The sequence below is a fragment of the Cucumis sativus genome, chromosome 6, assembly GCF_000004075.3.
Source record: "Cucumis sativus cultivar 9930 chromosome 6, Cucumber_9930_V3, whole genome shotgun sequence".
NCBI classification, from domain to species: Eukaryota; Viridiplantae; Streptophyta; class Magnoliopsida; order Cucurbitales; family Cucurbitaceae; genus Cucumis; species Cucumis sativus.
This window is the reverse complement of record NC_026660.2, coordinates 23,816,692-23,831,502: the sequence shown is the minus strand read 5'-3', so window position 1 is coordinate 23,831,502 and position 14,811 is coordinate 23,816,692. Positions and strand designations below refer to the sequence as shown.

General features: G+C 31.2%; 1 protein-coding gene across 1 annotated transcript; it reads left to right on the top strand.

The window, feature by feature from the left end:
• The first annotated feature begins 209 nt into the window (after positions 1-209).
• LOC105436018 (exocyst complex component EXO70A1) lies at positions 210-7,616 on the top strand. Its single transcript, XM_031887039.1, has 11 exons — positions 210-535; positions 815-910; positions 2,190-2,395; positions 3,323-3,565; positions 3,996-4,134; positions 4,230-4,442; positions 5,274-5,479; positions 5,943-6,140; positions 6,226-6,325; positions 7,211-7,449; positions 7,535-7,616. The coding sequence occupies exons 1-11, from the start codon at positions 377-379 to the stop codon at positions 7,614-7,616; spliced, it is 1,881 nt and encodes a 626-aa protein (XP_031742899.1). The 5' UTR covers positions 210-376.
• The last annotated feature ends 7,195 nt before the right edge of the window (positions 7,617-14,811 follow it).

The window sequence follows — 14,811 nt, the reverse complement described above, 5'->3', positions numbered from 1 at the left end:
CTACCAAAAACATGTGAAAGTGAATATTTAAAGTCATTGGAAAAAAAGAAAACCGATTCTTATTTTTATTACAGAAAAAGAAGAAAGAGAAAAAAAAACCGATTTTGCCGAATAAATTTCGCGGGTTTCAAACCGGGCCCACTTACGGTGAACCGTAGGTATATAAAGAGGGCCCATGTTCTGACAACGAATAGCTTTTTCATAACAAACTTCATTTCTAATTCCTCTTTGCATTTTGACGGGAGACCTGAAAAAGGCAATAGAAGCTTCCCGTGGCTGAATAAATTTTGTTTATCAATCGCCTTCTTCTCCATCAAGCTCTTCTCTCCCCAACCACCATACCACATTGGTTCCCAAAATAAACATTCCATCTCCTATGGGAGTTCCACAGGCCATGGAAATTCTCACCGAGAGAGCCGCACTTGTTCGAGAGTCGCTTCAGAAGAGCCAGAATGTCACCGAGAACATGGTCTCCATTCTCGGTTCTTTCGACTACCGTCTCTCCGCCCTCGAAACCGCAATGCGCCCCACTCAGGTGCTTTGCTTTCTACCATTTCCGAAATGCAATTCATTAGACTTCGTTTTGTTTGTTCTCATAATTTATTTGTGTGATTCGTACTGTTTGTAAATTTCTATTGTTGACATGATCATGCTATGTATTTGACGTTATTTGTGAGATCTGCTTTACGATGTGTTGATACGTTTTGATTGATTTCGAGGAAAGCGGACAATTGGTGTTTTTTTTAATTAATTAATTTATATAATTGTTTGTATTTTCGTTTTTACTGTTGTGTTATTGTTTTTGATGCGATAGATAAGAACTCATTCAATTCGGAGGGCGCATGAGAATATTGACAAGACATTGAAGGCTGCAGAAAGTATGCTGGCTCAGTTTGATCTTACACGCAAGGTTGATAGCTATTACCTTCTTGTTTGTTAATTATTTTGTGGAAATAAAGAGGCACGGTTTCTGATTTACTGCTTCTTGTTTATATTATATGTGTTTTATTCAGTAGCAATTGTAGTAAGTTGAAATAAAATGTATCATCTCCAAGCGGTGTTCGTAATTCATGCCTTGCTACTGATTGCATTCGAATTGACTATAAGTTTTCTGCTGAATTGGTTTTTATATTATTCAGTGGATTATTGCGTATTGAAAATTTACGTGAAATTGATGGTGTTATAGTAGTAGCATTTCAGGGCAGCTTCACGTCTCAGATTGTTTGTTTGGGTACTTTGATAGGCTGACGAGTGATGAAATCATAAAAGTTTCCATTTGCATCATCTGGACATTTTTCTTCGCTCTACCACTCTTGAATTCTGTTTCACTACGTTTACAACTTGAAGCACAAGTCATATCTGTTACATAATAATAATAAAAAATTAATCACCTGCCACCTTGAGTACAAAAACATTGCCAACATGCATGAGCCATGAGGCACATTTTGGATAAAAAATAGTCGGGACATGGTGGGACACAAAAAGTGTAATTGAAACCCTTGTGCATTCTTCTCTGGTTCAAACTGAGCGACACATTTACCTTTGTCTCGGATTGTAGTATTATTTCTCACGCTTTATTTCTCTCTAATCATACTAAAAAAGGTTGGCATCAAGTGGTAGCTGAAAGAGAAAAAAGTAGCTGCAAATTGGGCAGTACATTGCCTTTTATAATTGTTAAAACCTGATGTTCACCTGGTTTTTTGGCTATTTATGACTAGAAGTTTACCCATATCATTAAAAACAAAATGAGTTAAGATAAACTTACCTATTTCATATGTGTCTACAAATGTTTCTGTGAAAAACATATATTCACTGCACTCTATAGTATTGCTAAATATAAAATTAGGCAGTAGAACTATGCTAAATTGCATGTCATATATGTTATAAGCATGTCTCTGTTGCATTATTTGAACCATTTGGACGACTTTTTTGTTGCAATGCCCCTCTTGTGACATGGTTGTGCTTCTTTATGGTATTTTGTTATGAAAGAAAGACTGTTAACAGTTGGTGGTTTTGGTAGTTTGACCAGGGAATTTATAATGTTAGAATTTGGGTCAGTAAGTGGCACAGACTTCCTATTTATTTGGTTTCATATTTTTCTTTGAAAACTATTATCGTCACTTTTTTCAGTTTATGCAACATGACTATCTGTCTCTAAACGATAACATTACTTCAATTGAAAACTGCAGGCCGAGGCTAAAATACTCAGGGGACCACATGAGGACTTAGAGATGTACTTGGAAGCAATTGATCAATTACGAAGCACAAATCGCTACTTTACTGGGAACAAAAATTTCAAAAGTAACGAAGCTATTCTTATCCACACAAGCAACTTGCTTGTTAAAGCCATTTCAAAGCTAGAAGATGAGTTCAGACAGCTTTTAACAAATTACAGGTTTGTTTTTTTATTTTTTATAATGTTTTTTAAGAATAAGAGTGCTATGTAGCTGTTGTAACAACTTCTTTTTTTAAAGAAATAAAACAATCTTTTGCATCTGTTATTTTTAAGTAATCACCGATTTGAATAGATGTGTAATTAGATTCCTCTTAAACAGTTTTCAGATTTTAATAGAAGGAATAAAGATTTCAGTTCTTTTGTTTGAACTTCTCCAAGACTTCATCAATAGACTCTCTTTTATTTTCTTAGAGCAATTCTTGATCCGTTTAAGGTTTGAAAAGCTCATATGTGACAAAAAAGTTATAAACGTCCTTGTTTCGGATTTAAATCAATAATCATCTTGCCAACTTATGCTTGGTTAACATTTTTCATAACTACTTTATTTTTCTCTTATGTGGTTTCATAGAATTGTTTGTTTTTGCAATTTCTATTAGAATAAAGATATGAGGCCTTCTATCGTAAATGCATATGAGAGGAAGAACGAAAAAGGGAATTAATCCCTAACGCTTAGTCATGAGACGTGTTGTTGGGGGTTTCATGGCATTAAATTAATGTAGACTCGAGAATGTTGCTAGAGGTGTGGAATTTCTGGCAAGTTAGATTAGTAGGAGAGGTTACCAAGCTTCATGAAATCAACTACGTGTTTTGAGTCAAACTCGAGTCCAGGAAGGGAGCCTTTGATAAATGAACAAAGGACTCATTGCTATGGTCACCTTGGTCAATCCTACATTCTAAAATGTTATTCCATCTTTAGGCTGTTATATTGAGCTTACAAAAGTTTGTTATTCAGATTTGCTGCCGTCCTATCATAATTAGATTTGTAGAAAAGCTAGGCAGTTTTTAATTGAATGTAAGATTTTTTTACCACGTTGTACTATTACTTGATATACAAGCACAATGAACGTGGACTTTTCATAATTGCAGTAAGCCAGTGGAACCTGATCGTCTATTTGATTGCCTCCCCAACAATTTGCGTCCATCATCAGCATCTGCACACCATGGTGATAGTGGTAGCAAAATTAACTCTGACCAACAGAACAAAAGCTTAGAAGCTGCCGTCTTCATTCCACCAACTCTAATTCCGCCCAGGGTTCTTCCATTGTTGCATGACTTGGCTCAACAAATGATTCAGGCTGGTCATCAGCAGCAGCTGTTTAGAATATACAGGTATCATCTCTGATGGTGTTTGACTAGCCAACATTCTGAATGCTAGTTTGTTCAATACGAGGGTTGTTTCTCCTATAACTTTCCTTTTTAAAAAAGACTTTCCTTTTCCTTTGTGTTTTATACAAGTTGTAGGTTCATAATTTTTTATGAGAATATGTTATTTTATGTGGTCTTTTTGATGATGCTAAGTTGCTGAGTCGCCGACTACCAATTGAAATTCTGTATTTTACATGTTCATGTTTCTAGATAAAGTAATGATATTTGTGTACGGTTAAGAATGAATGGGCCAATAGCTGTTCAAGGAATGATAAAATGTTAAAAGATTGCTTGCTTAAAATATGATGTCTTACTTGTCTTATACTGTTACTTTCTGTTGAGCTGAGTCCTTCAAAACATGGATCAATGTAATAAAGTATTTCTTTTATATCAGGGATACTCGCGCTTCAGTTTTAGAACAGAGTCTTAGGAAATTAGGTGTTGAGAGGCTTACCAAGGATGATGTCCAGAAAATGCAGTGGGAAGCTCTTGAAGCTAAGATTGGGAACTGGATACATTACATGCGCATTGCGGTAAGGATGTGTCATATTTGTTTGTGGTTATTTAATCAATCTATTCTCAGTCCTATTTTAATTGTTTTCCCAACTTTTTACACTGCTGGAAAAAGGTCAAACTGCTGTTTGCTGGGGAAAGGAAAATTTGTGATCAAATTTTTGACGGTGCAGACTCTCTCCAAGATCAATGCTTTGCTGATGTGACTTCAAACAGTGTGTCAGTGCTACTAAGTTTTGGAGAGGCCATTGCCAGAAGCAAGAGATCTCCAGAAAAATTGTTTGTTCTTTTAGACATGTATGAAATAATGCGAGAACTGCAGTCTGAGGTACAACTTTATCCTTCTTTTTCTTCCTCTTTTTTGTCAAGTTTAATTTGTAACACAAGATTATTGGTGATACAACTTACAAGGTAGTTTATCCTAGGTGTTCGAATAAAAAGACTGCAAAGCAACAAGGTCCCATCTATTTATTTTTATTCTACTTGTTTTTCGACCACTAGAAATCCATTTCTTCGTTCCCTCTTTATGTTTACATTTTACATTTTCCCTCTCATTTGGTTTGTTTAGTTCAGACTGTATATACATGTATGTAAGTATATGTGTATATATGTATATCTATGTGTGTATATATGTGTGTGTGTGTGTGTATGTATGCATGCATGTATGTATGTATATCTATGTACGTGTTTATATATCTATGTATATAATAGTTGGGAGTAAAACTGTAGAATGCAATGAGTATTAGGGTCCAATTTTTATCTTTAGTTGTGGGAACTCTTAACTTAGTGATATAAGGATCTCCTGTTAGTTAATGATGTGCATGATGATTTATTTTACTCCATTTTTTTTGTATGTCTACTACACTTTTAACTGCCGATTCACTTTTAAGCATGTAACCTCTTTTTTTTTATGGTTGAGATTGCTGTATTACGTATTTTTATGGGTTTGGTAACTTAAAGTTAAAATGAACTATTGGAATTTGAATGTACCCCACTTATTAAATATTGGGTTTGCTACAGCAAATTGATGTCATTCGGTAGATTCTTATTCTTTTGTTTGTGAGAAGACCAAAAACATGTTTCCAAAAATGCAACTTGCAAATGCTAATATCTACTCTTTTACATTTCATTTTTCTTTTTGTTGGCGTGCAAAGAGCAGGTTGAAACACTTTTTGGAAGTAAAGCATGTATTGAAATGCGGGATTCTGCATTGAGCTTAACCACACGCCTTGCCGAGACAGCTCAAGAGACCTTTGTTGATTTTGAAGAAGCCGTAGAAAAAGATGCCACAAAAACGGCAGTTCTTGATGGGACTGTTCATCCCTTGACTAGTTATGTGATCAATTACGTCAAGTTTCTGTTTGAGTAAGTTATACTTTCTGTTGCTTCCACTTCAACATTTCTTGTCATACCCCTAAAACTATGGCCCACATCCTACATACCATGCAACAACACCTGCATTATACATTTTCCAATTTGCTTGAAACGCATGCTCTTTCTCAATCATCTTTACAATTGATGTCATTACCTCAAAGGCTCAAACTATTACCTATTTTTCTGCTCTGAAACATTTTGTTTTAGTTCGTAGATGGTCTCCAAAGGAGCTTCTCTGGCTCTCTTTTTCTCTTTTCTTCACCCTCCTTGTTGTTGGGTCCTTCGAACATGAGAAATGGTTTTTGATACATGTTATGGTTTATAAATCCTTCATTGTCTCTGATTGGCGCCTTTTCACATGATCTCCTGGCAATTACGTGTCTGTTGTTTTTATCTCTATTTTATACCCTATAGCTACAAAATTATGTTTCTCATAAACAACATAAATGTACAGCTACCAATCTACTTTGAAGCAGCTATTCCAAGATTTTGACGCTAGTGATCCAGATGCTCAGATAGCAGTGGTAACTACAAGAATCATGCAGGCCCTTCAGACTAATCTTGATGGGAAATCTAAACAATATAGGGATCCTGCACTAACTCAATTATTTCTTATGAACAATATTCACTATATAGTGAGATCCGTCCGAAGGTTTGTGGTGTATTTGGCTTGTACATCAAAAGATTAAGATTTATTTTATTATTAATGGTAATGGTTTTTTCTACTGAGTTCTCAGATCGGAGGCAAAGGATTTGCTGGGTGATGACTGGGTGCAGATACATCGACGGGTTGTGCAGCAGCATGCAAATCAATACAAGCGGATTTCTTGGGCAAAGGTTTGGTTCACTCAATTCTTTCTAAGAGAACTCTCTCTCAATCTTTTGATTATTGAATCTATTTCAGCACTCAAATTGCTGCCCCAAAGTTCAAATAGTCAGAGAAATCTGTTCTATGGTGTATTGAACATAACTATTATACCCTGTTGCCTAAATAAATCTGCTTGTGAAATTCATTTTACTTTCAATCCTTTACATTTGCTTTTCACTTCTAATACTGGCAATAGATCATTCTAAGGGTAAACGTTAGAGAAAGTCCTAGCCATATTGGAACTTTGTCTCTGAAGTGTATGGTATGATCCTTTTTGGGTCAAGGATTACATCAAGATCTTGGAACCAATTTGGTGAAAAAGTTGGTTTATTTTTCTTGATTAAGGATTTACTGGCTATTCTATCATGCCTTTTCGTTTACTTAATAAAAATTCTTGGTATTCTTATTAATAAAAAAACAACTTATTTGTTACTCTATCATAACTTTTAAGTGATCCGTGCATCAGGCTCTTGATGTCTCTGGGTGCTCCAATCCGCCAATGTTTCTCTACATTCTTCATTTTCCTTTGGAATGCCAACTGAAGCCAGCGCATAAATATGATGTCTCATTCTCTTATTTACACTAGGATGGGCACTAAAATGATGTCTCATTGTCTCTTTTTTACACTAGGATGGGCAAAATAACGATCACAGCTCAGATTTGTCATTGTACAATGTCTAGTTTAACAAGGTCCAGAGGGAACCTAAAATGTCAATTATTACACTTTTTCTAGGGAATGTGAAGATCATGGATAATATATTAGCTTTTTCTCGGTATTTGCTATCTAAGTTCCAAGAAAACCAAGAACTTCTATGTAAGCTTAGCATACTTAGGTTTTTGTTTCTTGTTTGCAGATTTTGCAGTGCCTCACAGTTCAGGCCTCAGGTAGTGGTGGTGGTTCGGGAGATGCTAGCAGTGGACTTTCAAGAGCTATGGTGAAAGATAGGTTCAAGACTTTTAACATCCAATTTGAAGAGCTTCATCAACGGCAATCTCAGTGGACAGTTCCTGACAGTGAGTTGCGAGAGTCATTAAGGTTGGCAGTTGCTGAAGTTTTATTGCCTGCTTACCGATCCTTCATCAAGCGTTTCGGGCATGTTCCTCATTTATTTCACTTTACAATAATCTAACTTTAATCTATAAAATTGTGTGTATTTATGTGTAAACTACATGTGCAGCAGGCCTATGATTGAGAATGGGCAAAAATCCTCAAAAATACATCAGATATTCACCCGAGGATCTCGAGCGTATGCTAAATGAATTTTTTTGAAGGCAAGACATTCAGTGAGCAAAAGCGCTAGTAGCTTCTCGCAATGCTCTGTACATTGACAAAGTTAGAGCAGGTACTTCTCCCCTCCCCCCTTGTTCTTTTCTTCTCTACAAATTGTATCATTAGATTCTGTCTTCCGCTTGCGGATATTTTCCACATTCATGCTCTTAGTGCAGTTTCCGGCAGTATGATTAGTCCCTTCCTGTTGCAGGCACTCGGCTTTTTTCGTAATGGTCTTGTTGTGTATATGTTATGTCCATTTGCTCTCTCGATCCTACCTTTAAATTATAGTACATAGAAGTACATAGGAAAATACTCAAAGTAGTGTTTATTAATTGTATCTCTAGAATTTTTCAGACCCATATATTAATCCATGTCAATGTAGAAGAAAAATTCTAATCGCTTGAGCTTAGCCACACTTTCTTCATATTTCTTTAGGTCCCATTGGCTTGGACTAAAGGTAAAAGAAAGTTAACAAAAAATGTACTATGATTGAAGGAAATGAAAGAGTTGTGTCATCAAACTAAATTGGATGCTGCGAGGCATCTCCCTCTTTGCTATGTAGAACAGGCTGAGGACGCACCTCAATGTTGTGTTTACAGCATAGCCTCAAACCAAATTATTGTTTTCTTATTCCATTTCTTTCTCTAATTTTGAAAGGGAGCAGCCATATGAATTTTCTGACCGTCTAAAATCATCATACTTAATTTTCTTCGTAAATTGAGAATCTTATCTACATTTTATTCCATAAATTTAGAAGTTTACATTATGCTTAGCTTTAAAAAACACCGGTTAATAATAATAATATAATATCAGTGCCTTTGTGGGTAGATGATGTATCAAGCAAAAGCAAATTTAACCTTTCATTTCAGTTGCCCGATGGGCCTTAGAGCTTTTAGTTAACATTACAATAAAATTACAAAGGGAAGAGAAAGGCTATTGAATATAAAGCCAAAACTATGATATTTGATGCTCTAAAATTTTCTCTTATCCGTGGAGGTGCCCTACACATTTCTTTGTTTATTATTAGAAATGTGGCCCTATGGCAATTGTAATGGCAACAAGAAAAAAGAAATGTTAAGAAAATGATGGTGGAGCCCATAATTGTTCAACATGTACAATTAATATATAATTTAGCAAATTTATTAATTTTGATAGTATGTTTGTATGTTTGTATTACAAAGAAATCAAGAGTCTATTCCTTCATTTTGAAAGTGTCTTTAACATAGTTAAAATAAAATGATTGTAAAATATTGTTGGTTAGCTTTTTAAATTCTAAATAGTCCGTCGTTAAATTATTAACAAAACAAATAATTATATGTGTTTTAAATTTGGTGAATATAAATTCTTAAAAACCCATATTTCAAAGAGACAAAATCATCTTTTACGGAAATTACCTCTTCAAGTCTCCAAAATTTGAAAGATGAATGCATCTTATTGTTTTAGTTTTCAAAAGCTCTCTAAACTATTTGTTTGTTATTATTTTAAATAATTACATTACACTTTGAATTAGACAAATAAGGTGATATTTAATAACTATTTAATTTTTTGTTTTCTAAAATTAAGTTTCTTTTCTCTTACCTTCTTACCATTTTATTACAACTTTCTTAAATAAAAGGGAATTATCGAATTCTTAACTTAAATTTCAAAAACAAAAATAAATTTCTAAAATCTACTTTTTTTTTTTTTTAGTTTTCAAAATTGTCTCCTACCAAACGTAAGGAAATTACAAGTATTTTTTTTTTAAAAAAAATAATTTTTGGGGAGAAGATGTAATTTAATGTCAAGACCTTTCACTCAAGAAAATTATAGATTAAATTACCTAAATTTTTATTATATATTATAAATATTTTTTGTTCCTTATACCATATCTAAAAGTTTTCTTCTTACTTATTTATTTGGCCATTTTGTTACTTGGAATTATCCCATTTGAGAATTTTGCAAACTTATATATATATTTGTTGTATACATCTAACCTTCTCGAAGCGCGTGACCAAGAAGGAAAACGTTTTGAATGGTCCGTGCTTTACACGCATCTAAATAACACATTCGCCTGTTTAATTTGTATGAAATTTGTGGTTAATTAAAACAAGTTTGATCAAGGATTAACATTAAAATCATAATGTCAACCTTCTTAATTCCACTTTTCAATTTCATTTTACTACGACCCTAATAGTCATTTTTAATTAAATCTCCATATATACTTTAATACTTTACTCCTATAATTATTAAACTAAAAAAAATTACTGTATTTATATTTAATTTGAAAATTTTCTTGTGAGATCGACTTTTTATGTAAATTGTAATTTATAAATTTTAAGCTTGGTTTAGAAATTTATATAGTATTACTAAAAGTTTAGATTTACTCAACTTTCAGTACCCATGAATGTTTGTTTTCTTTTCTTCTTGAATTTTAAATGCTCCATGTAACTTATAATGTTTAATATCACCAACTTACTCAATGCAATTATCTTTTAGATTGATATTTAATAAGAAAGTAATTCCAATATTTAAGAATTAAAACAAACAAAATAAAATAATTAACCTTAAAAAATCACTCAAAAGGTAGAAGACTAAACCCAACAACATAGAACAAAATTATAAGTAATTATAAGATTTCTTTTTCTTTCTTTTTTTTTAAAAAGGTTTATAAAGAATCAAATGATAAAATAAAGGTTTTATAAAATACAAGTAAAATATTATGTGCATTGAAAAAAGGGAGAAAAAGAAAAGGAATAATAATATTGTGTTATGCAATCGAGGAAGATATAGTGTGTAGGGTTATTTAGGAAGAAAGGGAAAAGGGGAAATTGGTAAACCCTACAATGCTTCCTTCCTATATCTTCATATCCCAATAATTCTATTGGTCCATTTCCCACATGCATTACCCTTTCTAACTTATCGATATTCATAACATCTCTTTAATTTCTCCACCTCATTTCTTCCCTTTTTTTCTTTTCTCTTTTTAAGAAAACCACATATATAAATATGTTATATTCTAATCCAAAATTACATTCCCAATTGTGTCTTATTATTATATTAGAATGTGCCTTGGGAAAATAATATATATACTTTTCATGAGATTAAGACAAAATGAGAGATAGAAAATCCTATGTAGTATTGATATGAGTGATTTTGGATTGCACAACACAATCAACGTAAATTGATAAAAAAAAACAACAAAATTCAGATCAAGGAAAGAAGGTTTGCTTGGGCCAAGGCTTACGAGTTAATTAATGTTCTTCACCTCGACCATAGTTGAGGTCGGGCTAAAAAAAGTTGGTCGTGCATGTCCAATTGATCAAAGAACATTGGAAAGGTATTTGACCTTTGCAAACACATACATTCCTCCACGTCTTGATCGAGGATAACTTAGGTCATTTGTTCCTCCTATAAATACGTTATTATTATCGTAGCTTAAAGAAAGAAAGTTAACTCTCACTCTTTAACTTTTTGACTTAAATATAAGAGTCTTGTGCCAAGTAGCACAATAGCATACAACGTGCAAGTCTCTCTTTATTTTGTAGGTCACATTCTTGAACATCGTTCCCTATTGTTATCATGGAATTTTTTTAGATACTCATAACCAACATTGTATTTAATGGAAAATTTCAAATTAAAAAACCATGGGTCAACGGTTGCTTCCATTTTGATTAATCAAATCGCATTGCTATTTGTTGGTTTCTTTTTATTTTTTCTTTGTGATGGGTCTGTTTTTTTTTTTTTTCTTTTTCTTTTTACCTTTGTTGAGTTATTTAGGCATAATTAAACTTGTCTAATGTGTTAATTGTATAAACTTTGTCAATATTTTCTTCACATGTTAAGAGTTTAGTTTTTAAAGCAATTCATCTAATTAATTGGAATTGCTGTCTCCAACAAATGAACTAAACTCATACAAACCTTTAATTTGACTGTTATCAAAAAATTGATAATTTGGTACTTCAAAAGAGAATAAAAGAGAGTAATCACAAATAAATAAAATAAAAGTGAATAGAAAACTCTTTGGAAGCAGACAACACATATACCATTACAATGAGAGATATATCAAACATATATTAAACTAATATCATTACCATGCATATTGGTATTAATTTAAACAATTAATTACACACAACACCTACCTAGCCCATATGAAAATGATCGATGCAACAAAAGAGCCCATATCTACATCTTATACCTAATTTCTTCTTAGCTAACAAATTTTGGATTTATCCCTTTAAATTACTAATATACTATACATTATGATTATTATGATAAAGTATATTAATTAATTAGGGGTAGACCCATAAGTCCCTTGTGTTGCTAACCCTAATTTGCTTAACCTTTTCTATCACACTATTTCTATTTGTCATGATATATATACTAAACTACTTGAAGAGTAATGTGTGAAAGATATGGACACCTACCCCTTTCAATAAACAATAATAATACAAATAACATTTCTTCGAAATATAGACGACCTAACCTAAATTTCTCTCGCAAGATAGCCATATAAAGACAATGGAGAATGTAAAAAATTAACATTTACAATGTAATATATAAAGGGATTGTGTTATGTAAAAGAATGAGACAGATATCAATTTATATTTTAAAACTAATTTGGCGTTGTAGATATGTCAATTGCAACTCTATTCTAATGATTGTTTCGATTTTAAATCTTGAACTTTTTAAATGTTATAAGTTTTTCTTCACAATATCGTGTGAAGAAACTTGTGATTTGAGTTGATTAAACTTTTTTAAAAAAATTTGCAACCCAATCAATTTTAATTATCTTAATTAATTACAATATATTATACTAATTGAACATCATTCTTAATTTAGTGATTTTCAAACATGTTTACATTTTTTCGATAATCGACTTACACAAAGTAAATGCATAGACGATTCTAGGAGAAAAATGGACTAAAATAAATGCATAGATGATTCACACAAGTTTTTTTCTTCGAATAGAAGGTAATGGAGAGTGTAGGTTGATACACTTACAATGATATATGATTTCAATTGATAACATTATTAGTTCATATGAAAATAAATTGAGTTTTTAAAAAAAATTTAAGAGTATAAATTGATATTTTTTAAAATGATAATAATAAAAAGTAGTGTTTCAAACTTCATCAATTGTAATCTAAGAAAATGAAAGATATGGTCATTATTTGGTTAATGTAACGTTTTTATTGGGTCACATTAATCTAAAACATGACAACATGACGAGTTAATATTTAATAGTTTACATATATATATATATGAAAGATCGACGAACAAATTATAGTCTCGTTTTTCTAATATTGATTCTATACGGTTGAAAATATTTAAATAAATTTTTTTTAGAATGGAAATCAATTATTTATTTTAAATAAACTTAATTTTGAAAAGAATTTGAAAAAGAATTAGGAAAAATAAGTATCAAATTATTTTGAGAAAATGGGTATAAATTTTTCTGTTATTGGAATGCACCTTTTATAATTTATTTTACTCTTCCTATTAAGATTTAAAAAAATATATGAAAAAATTTATTCGTTTACTAAAATAATTTGTAAACTACACATTTTTCATGATTCTTTTTCACGATTGCATTATATTTCAAATTTAACTCTATGCTACGTATAAAGTATAGTTGATTAAGACATCAATAATATTTTCTTAAAGTTGAATATATGAATGTTAGCTATTTCTTGTTATATGAATATTCCTGAATATGAAAGTAAGGAATATATATATGTCTATATTATCTCTTACATGGCATAAAAAAAAGAGTAATTTTCTTAACCATAAAAAAATTATATTACACAAATAAATTTTCTCTCTCTTTTTTTCTTCTTTTTTAGAAAAAAAAATGGAAAGCCAACAAAAAAAAAAGAAGTCATCTTCATGAGTTATGATGTAGTGAAAGTCTTTTTGTGCGGGAAAAGCATATAAGCTTTTCATTGAAATAAGAAAATAAAAACACTTCTTTAATAACTTTAACAACAACGAAATTGAAAAACAAAATCTAAATTACTAAACCTTTCTCTGGTAAAGTCGTCTTTTTTTTTTTTTTCTTTTCAAAATTAAGTTTATTTATTCTCTATATCCTAAAATAATTTACATCATTATTAAATATGAAAATGGTTGAATTCTTACCAAAATTTAAAAATAAAAATAGTTTTTAAAAATCTTCTCTTTAAAGTTTAATTTAGTTTTAAAACTATAGGTAGAAGGTAGATAACAAAAGAAAAAGTTAAAACGTAAAAGTAGTGTTTATAAGCTTAATTTTCAAAATAAAAAAGATTATCAAATAGGACCTAAATTGTCACTTAGTTTAGTTTTGATTATCATAACTAATGAATGCTTAGTTTACATTTAGTTATGTTATATTGTATTGGTGAGATCATCCAAAGGGTATCTCTACCATTCTCGATAACCTCTCCTCCTACAACACAAACTCATTCCAATGATATTCACTCACGACGCTCCTAAAGGGCGGAAAAGAACTAAGAATACTAATTTGATATATTAGATAATGATGATTACTATTATTTTTTTTTATCAAACTCTGTCGTAAGAAAATCACATAATAATGAATCAAATTGTTATATGAAGTAACTTAAAATTTGTAAAATATATATACATATATAAAAGTTGAAATATATATATATTTGTTGATATCTACATATAAATAATAGTTTATCCTAATTATCTTTTATGTGATATTTTAAAATACTCTTAGAACGATGTGTAATTATAATTTATAAATAGAATTTGATTTTCCGTTTTATTTTTTTTTGCTGTCATGTCTCTTCAAAATAAATAACTCGTTAAAAATTCATTGATTATTTATTAATAAATGAAGTACAAAATTCAGAAATAAATATTCTTTCACCCTTTAAGTATGGGTTCTATAAATATAGATACAATACTTGAAAAAGAAATGAATGCTACTAACCCTAAAAACTATTACTTCAATAACACACATTACCAACCATTTTTGTATGCTGTAAAGACTATTACTTCAATATCACTTCCTCCTACACTTTTGTTGAAGCTAACTACTTTCTACGGTCGACAAACAGTTCCACCTCATGCAATAATCACAACATTGATTAGCGTCCCTTTCAGTTGAATTACGATTTATATGCTACTTGAAAATTTGACTAAAAGAACAAGCACAACACTTAATATTACCTTCAATGGAAGATCTAGCTACCG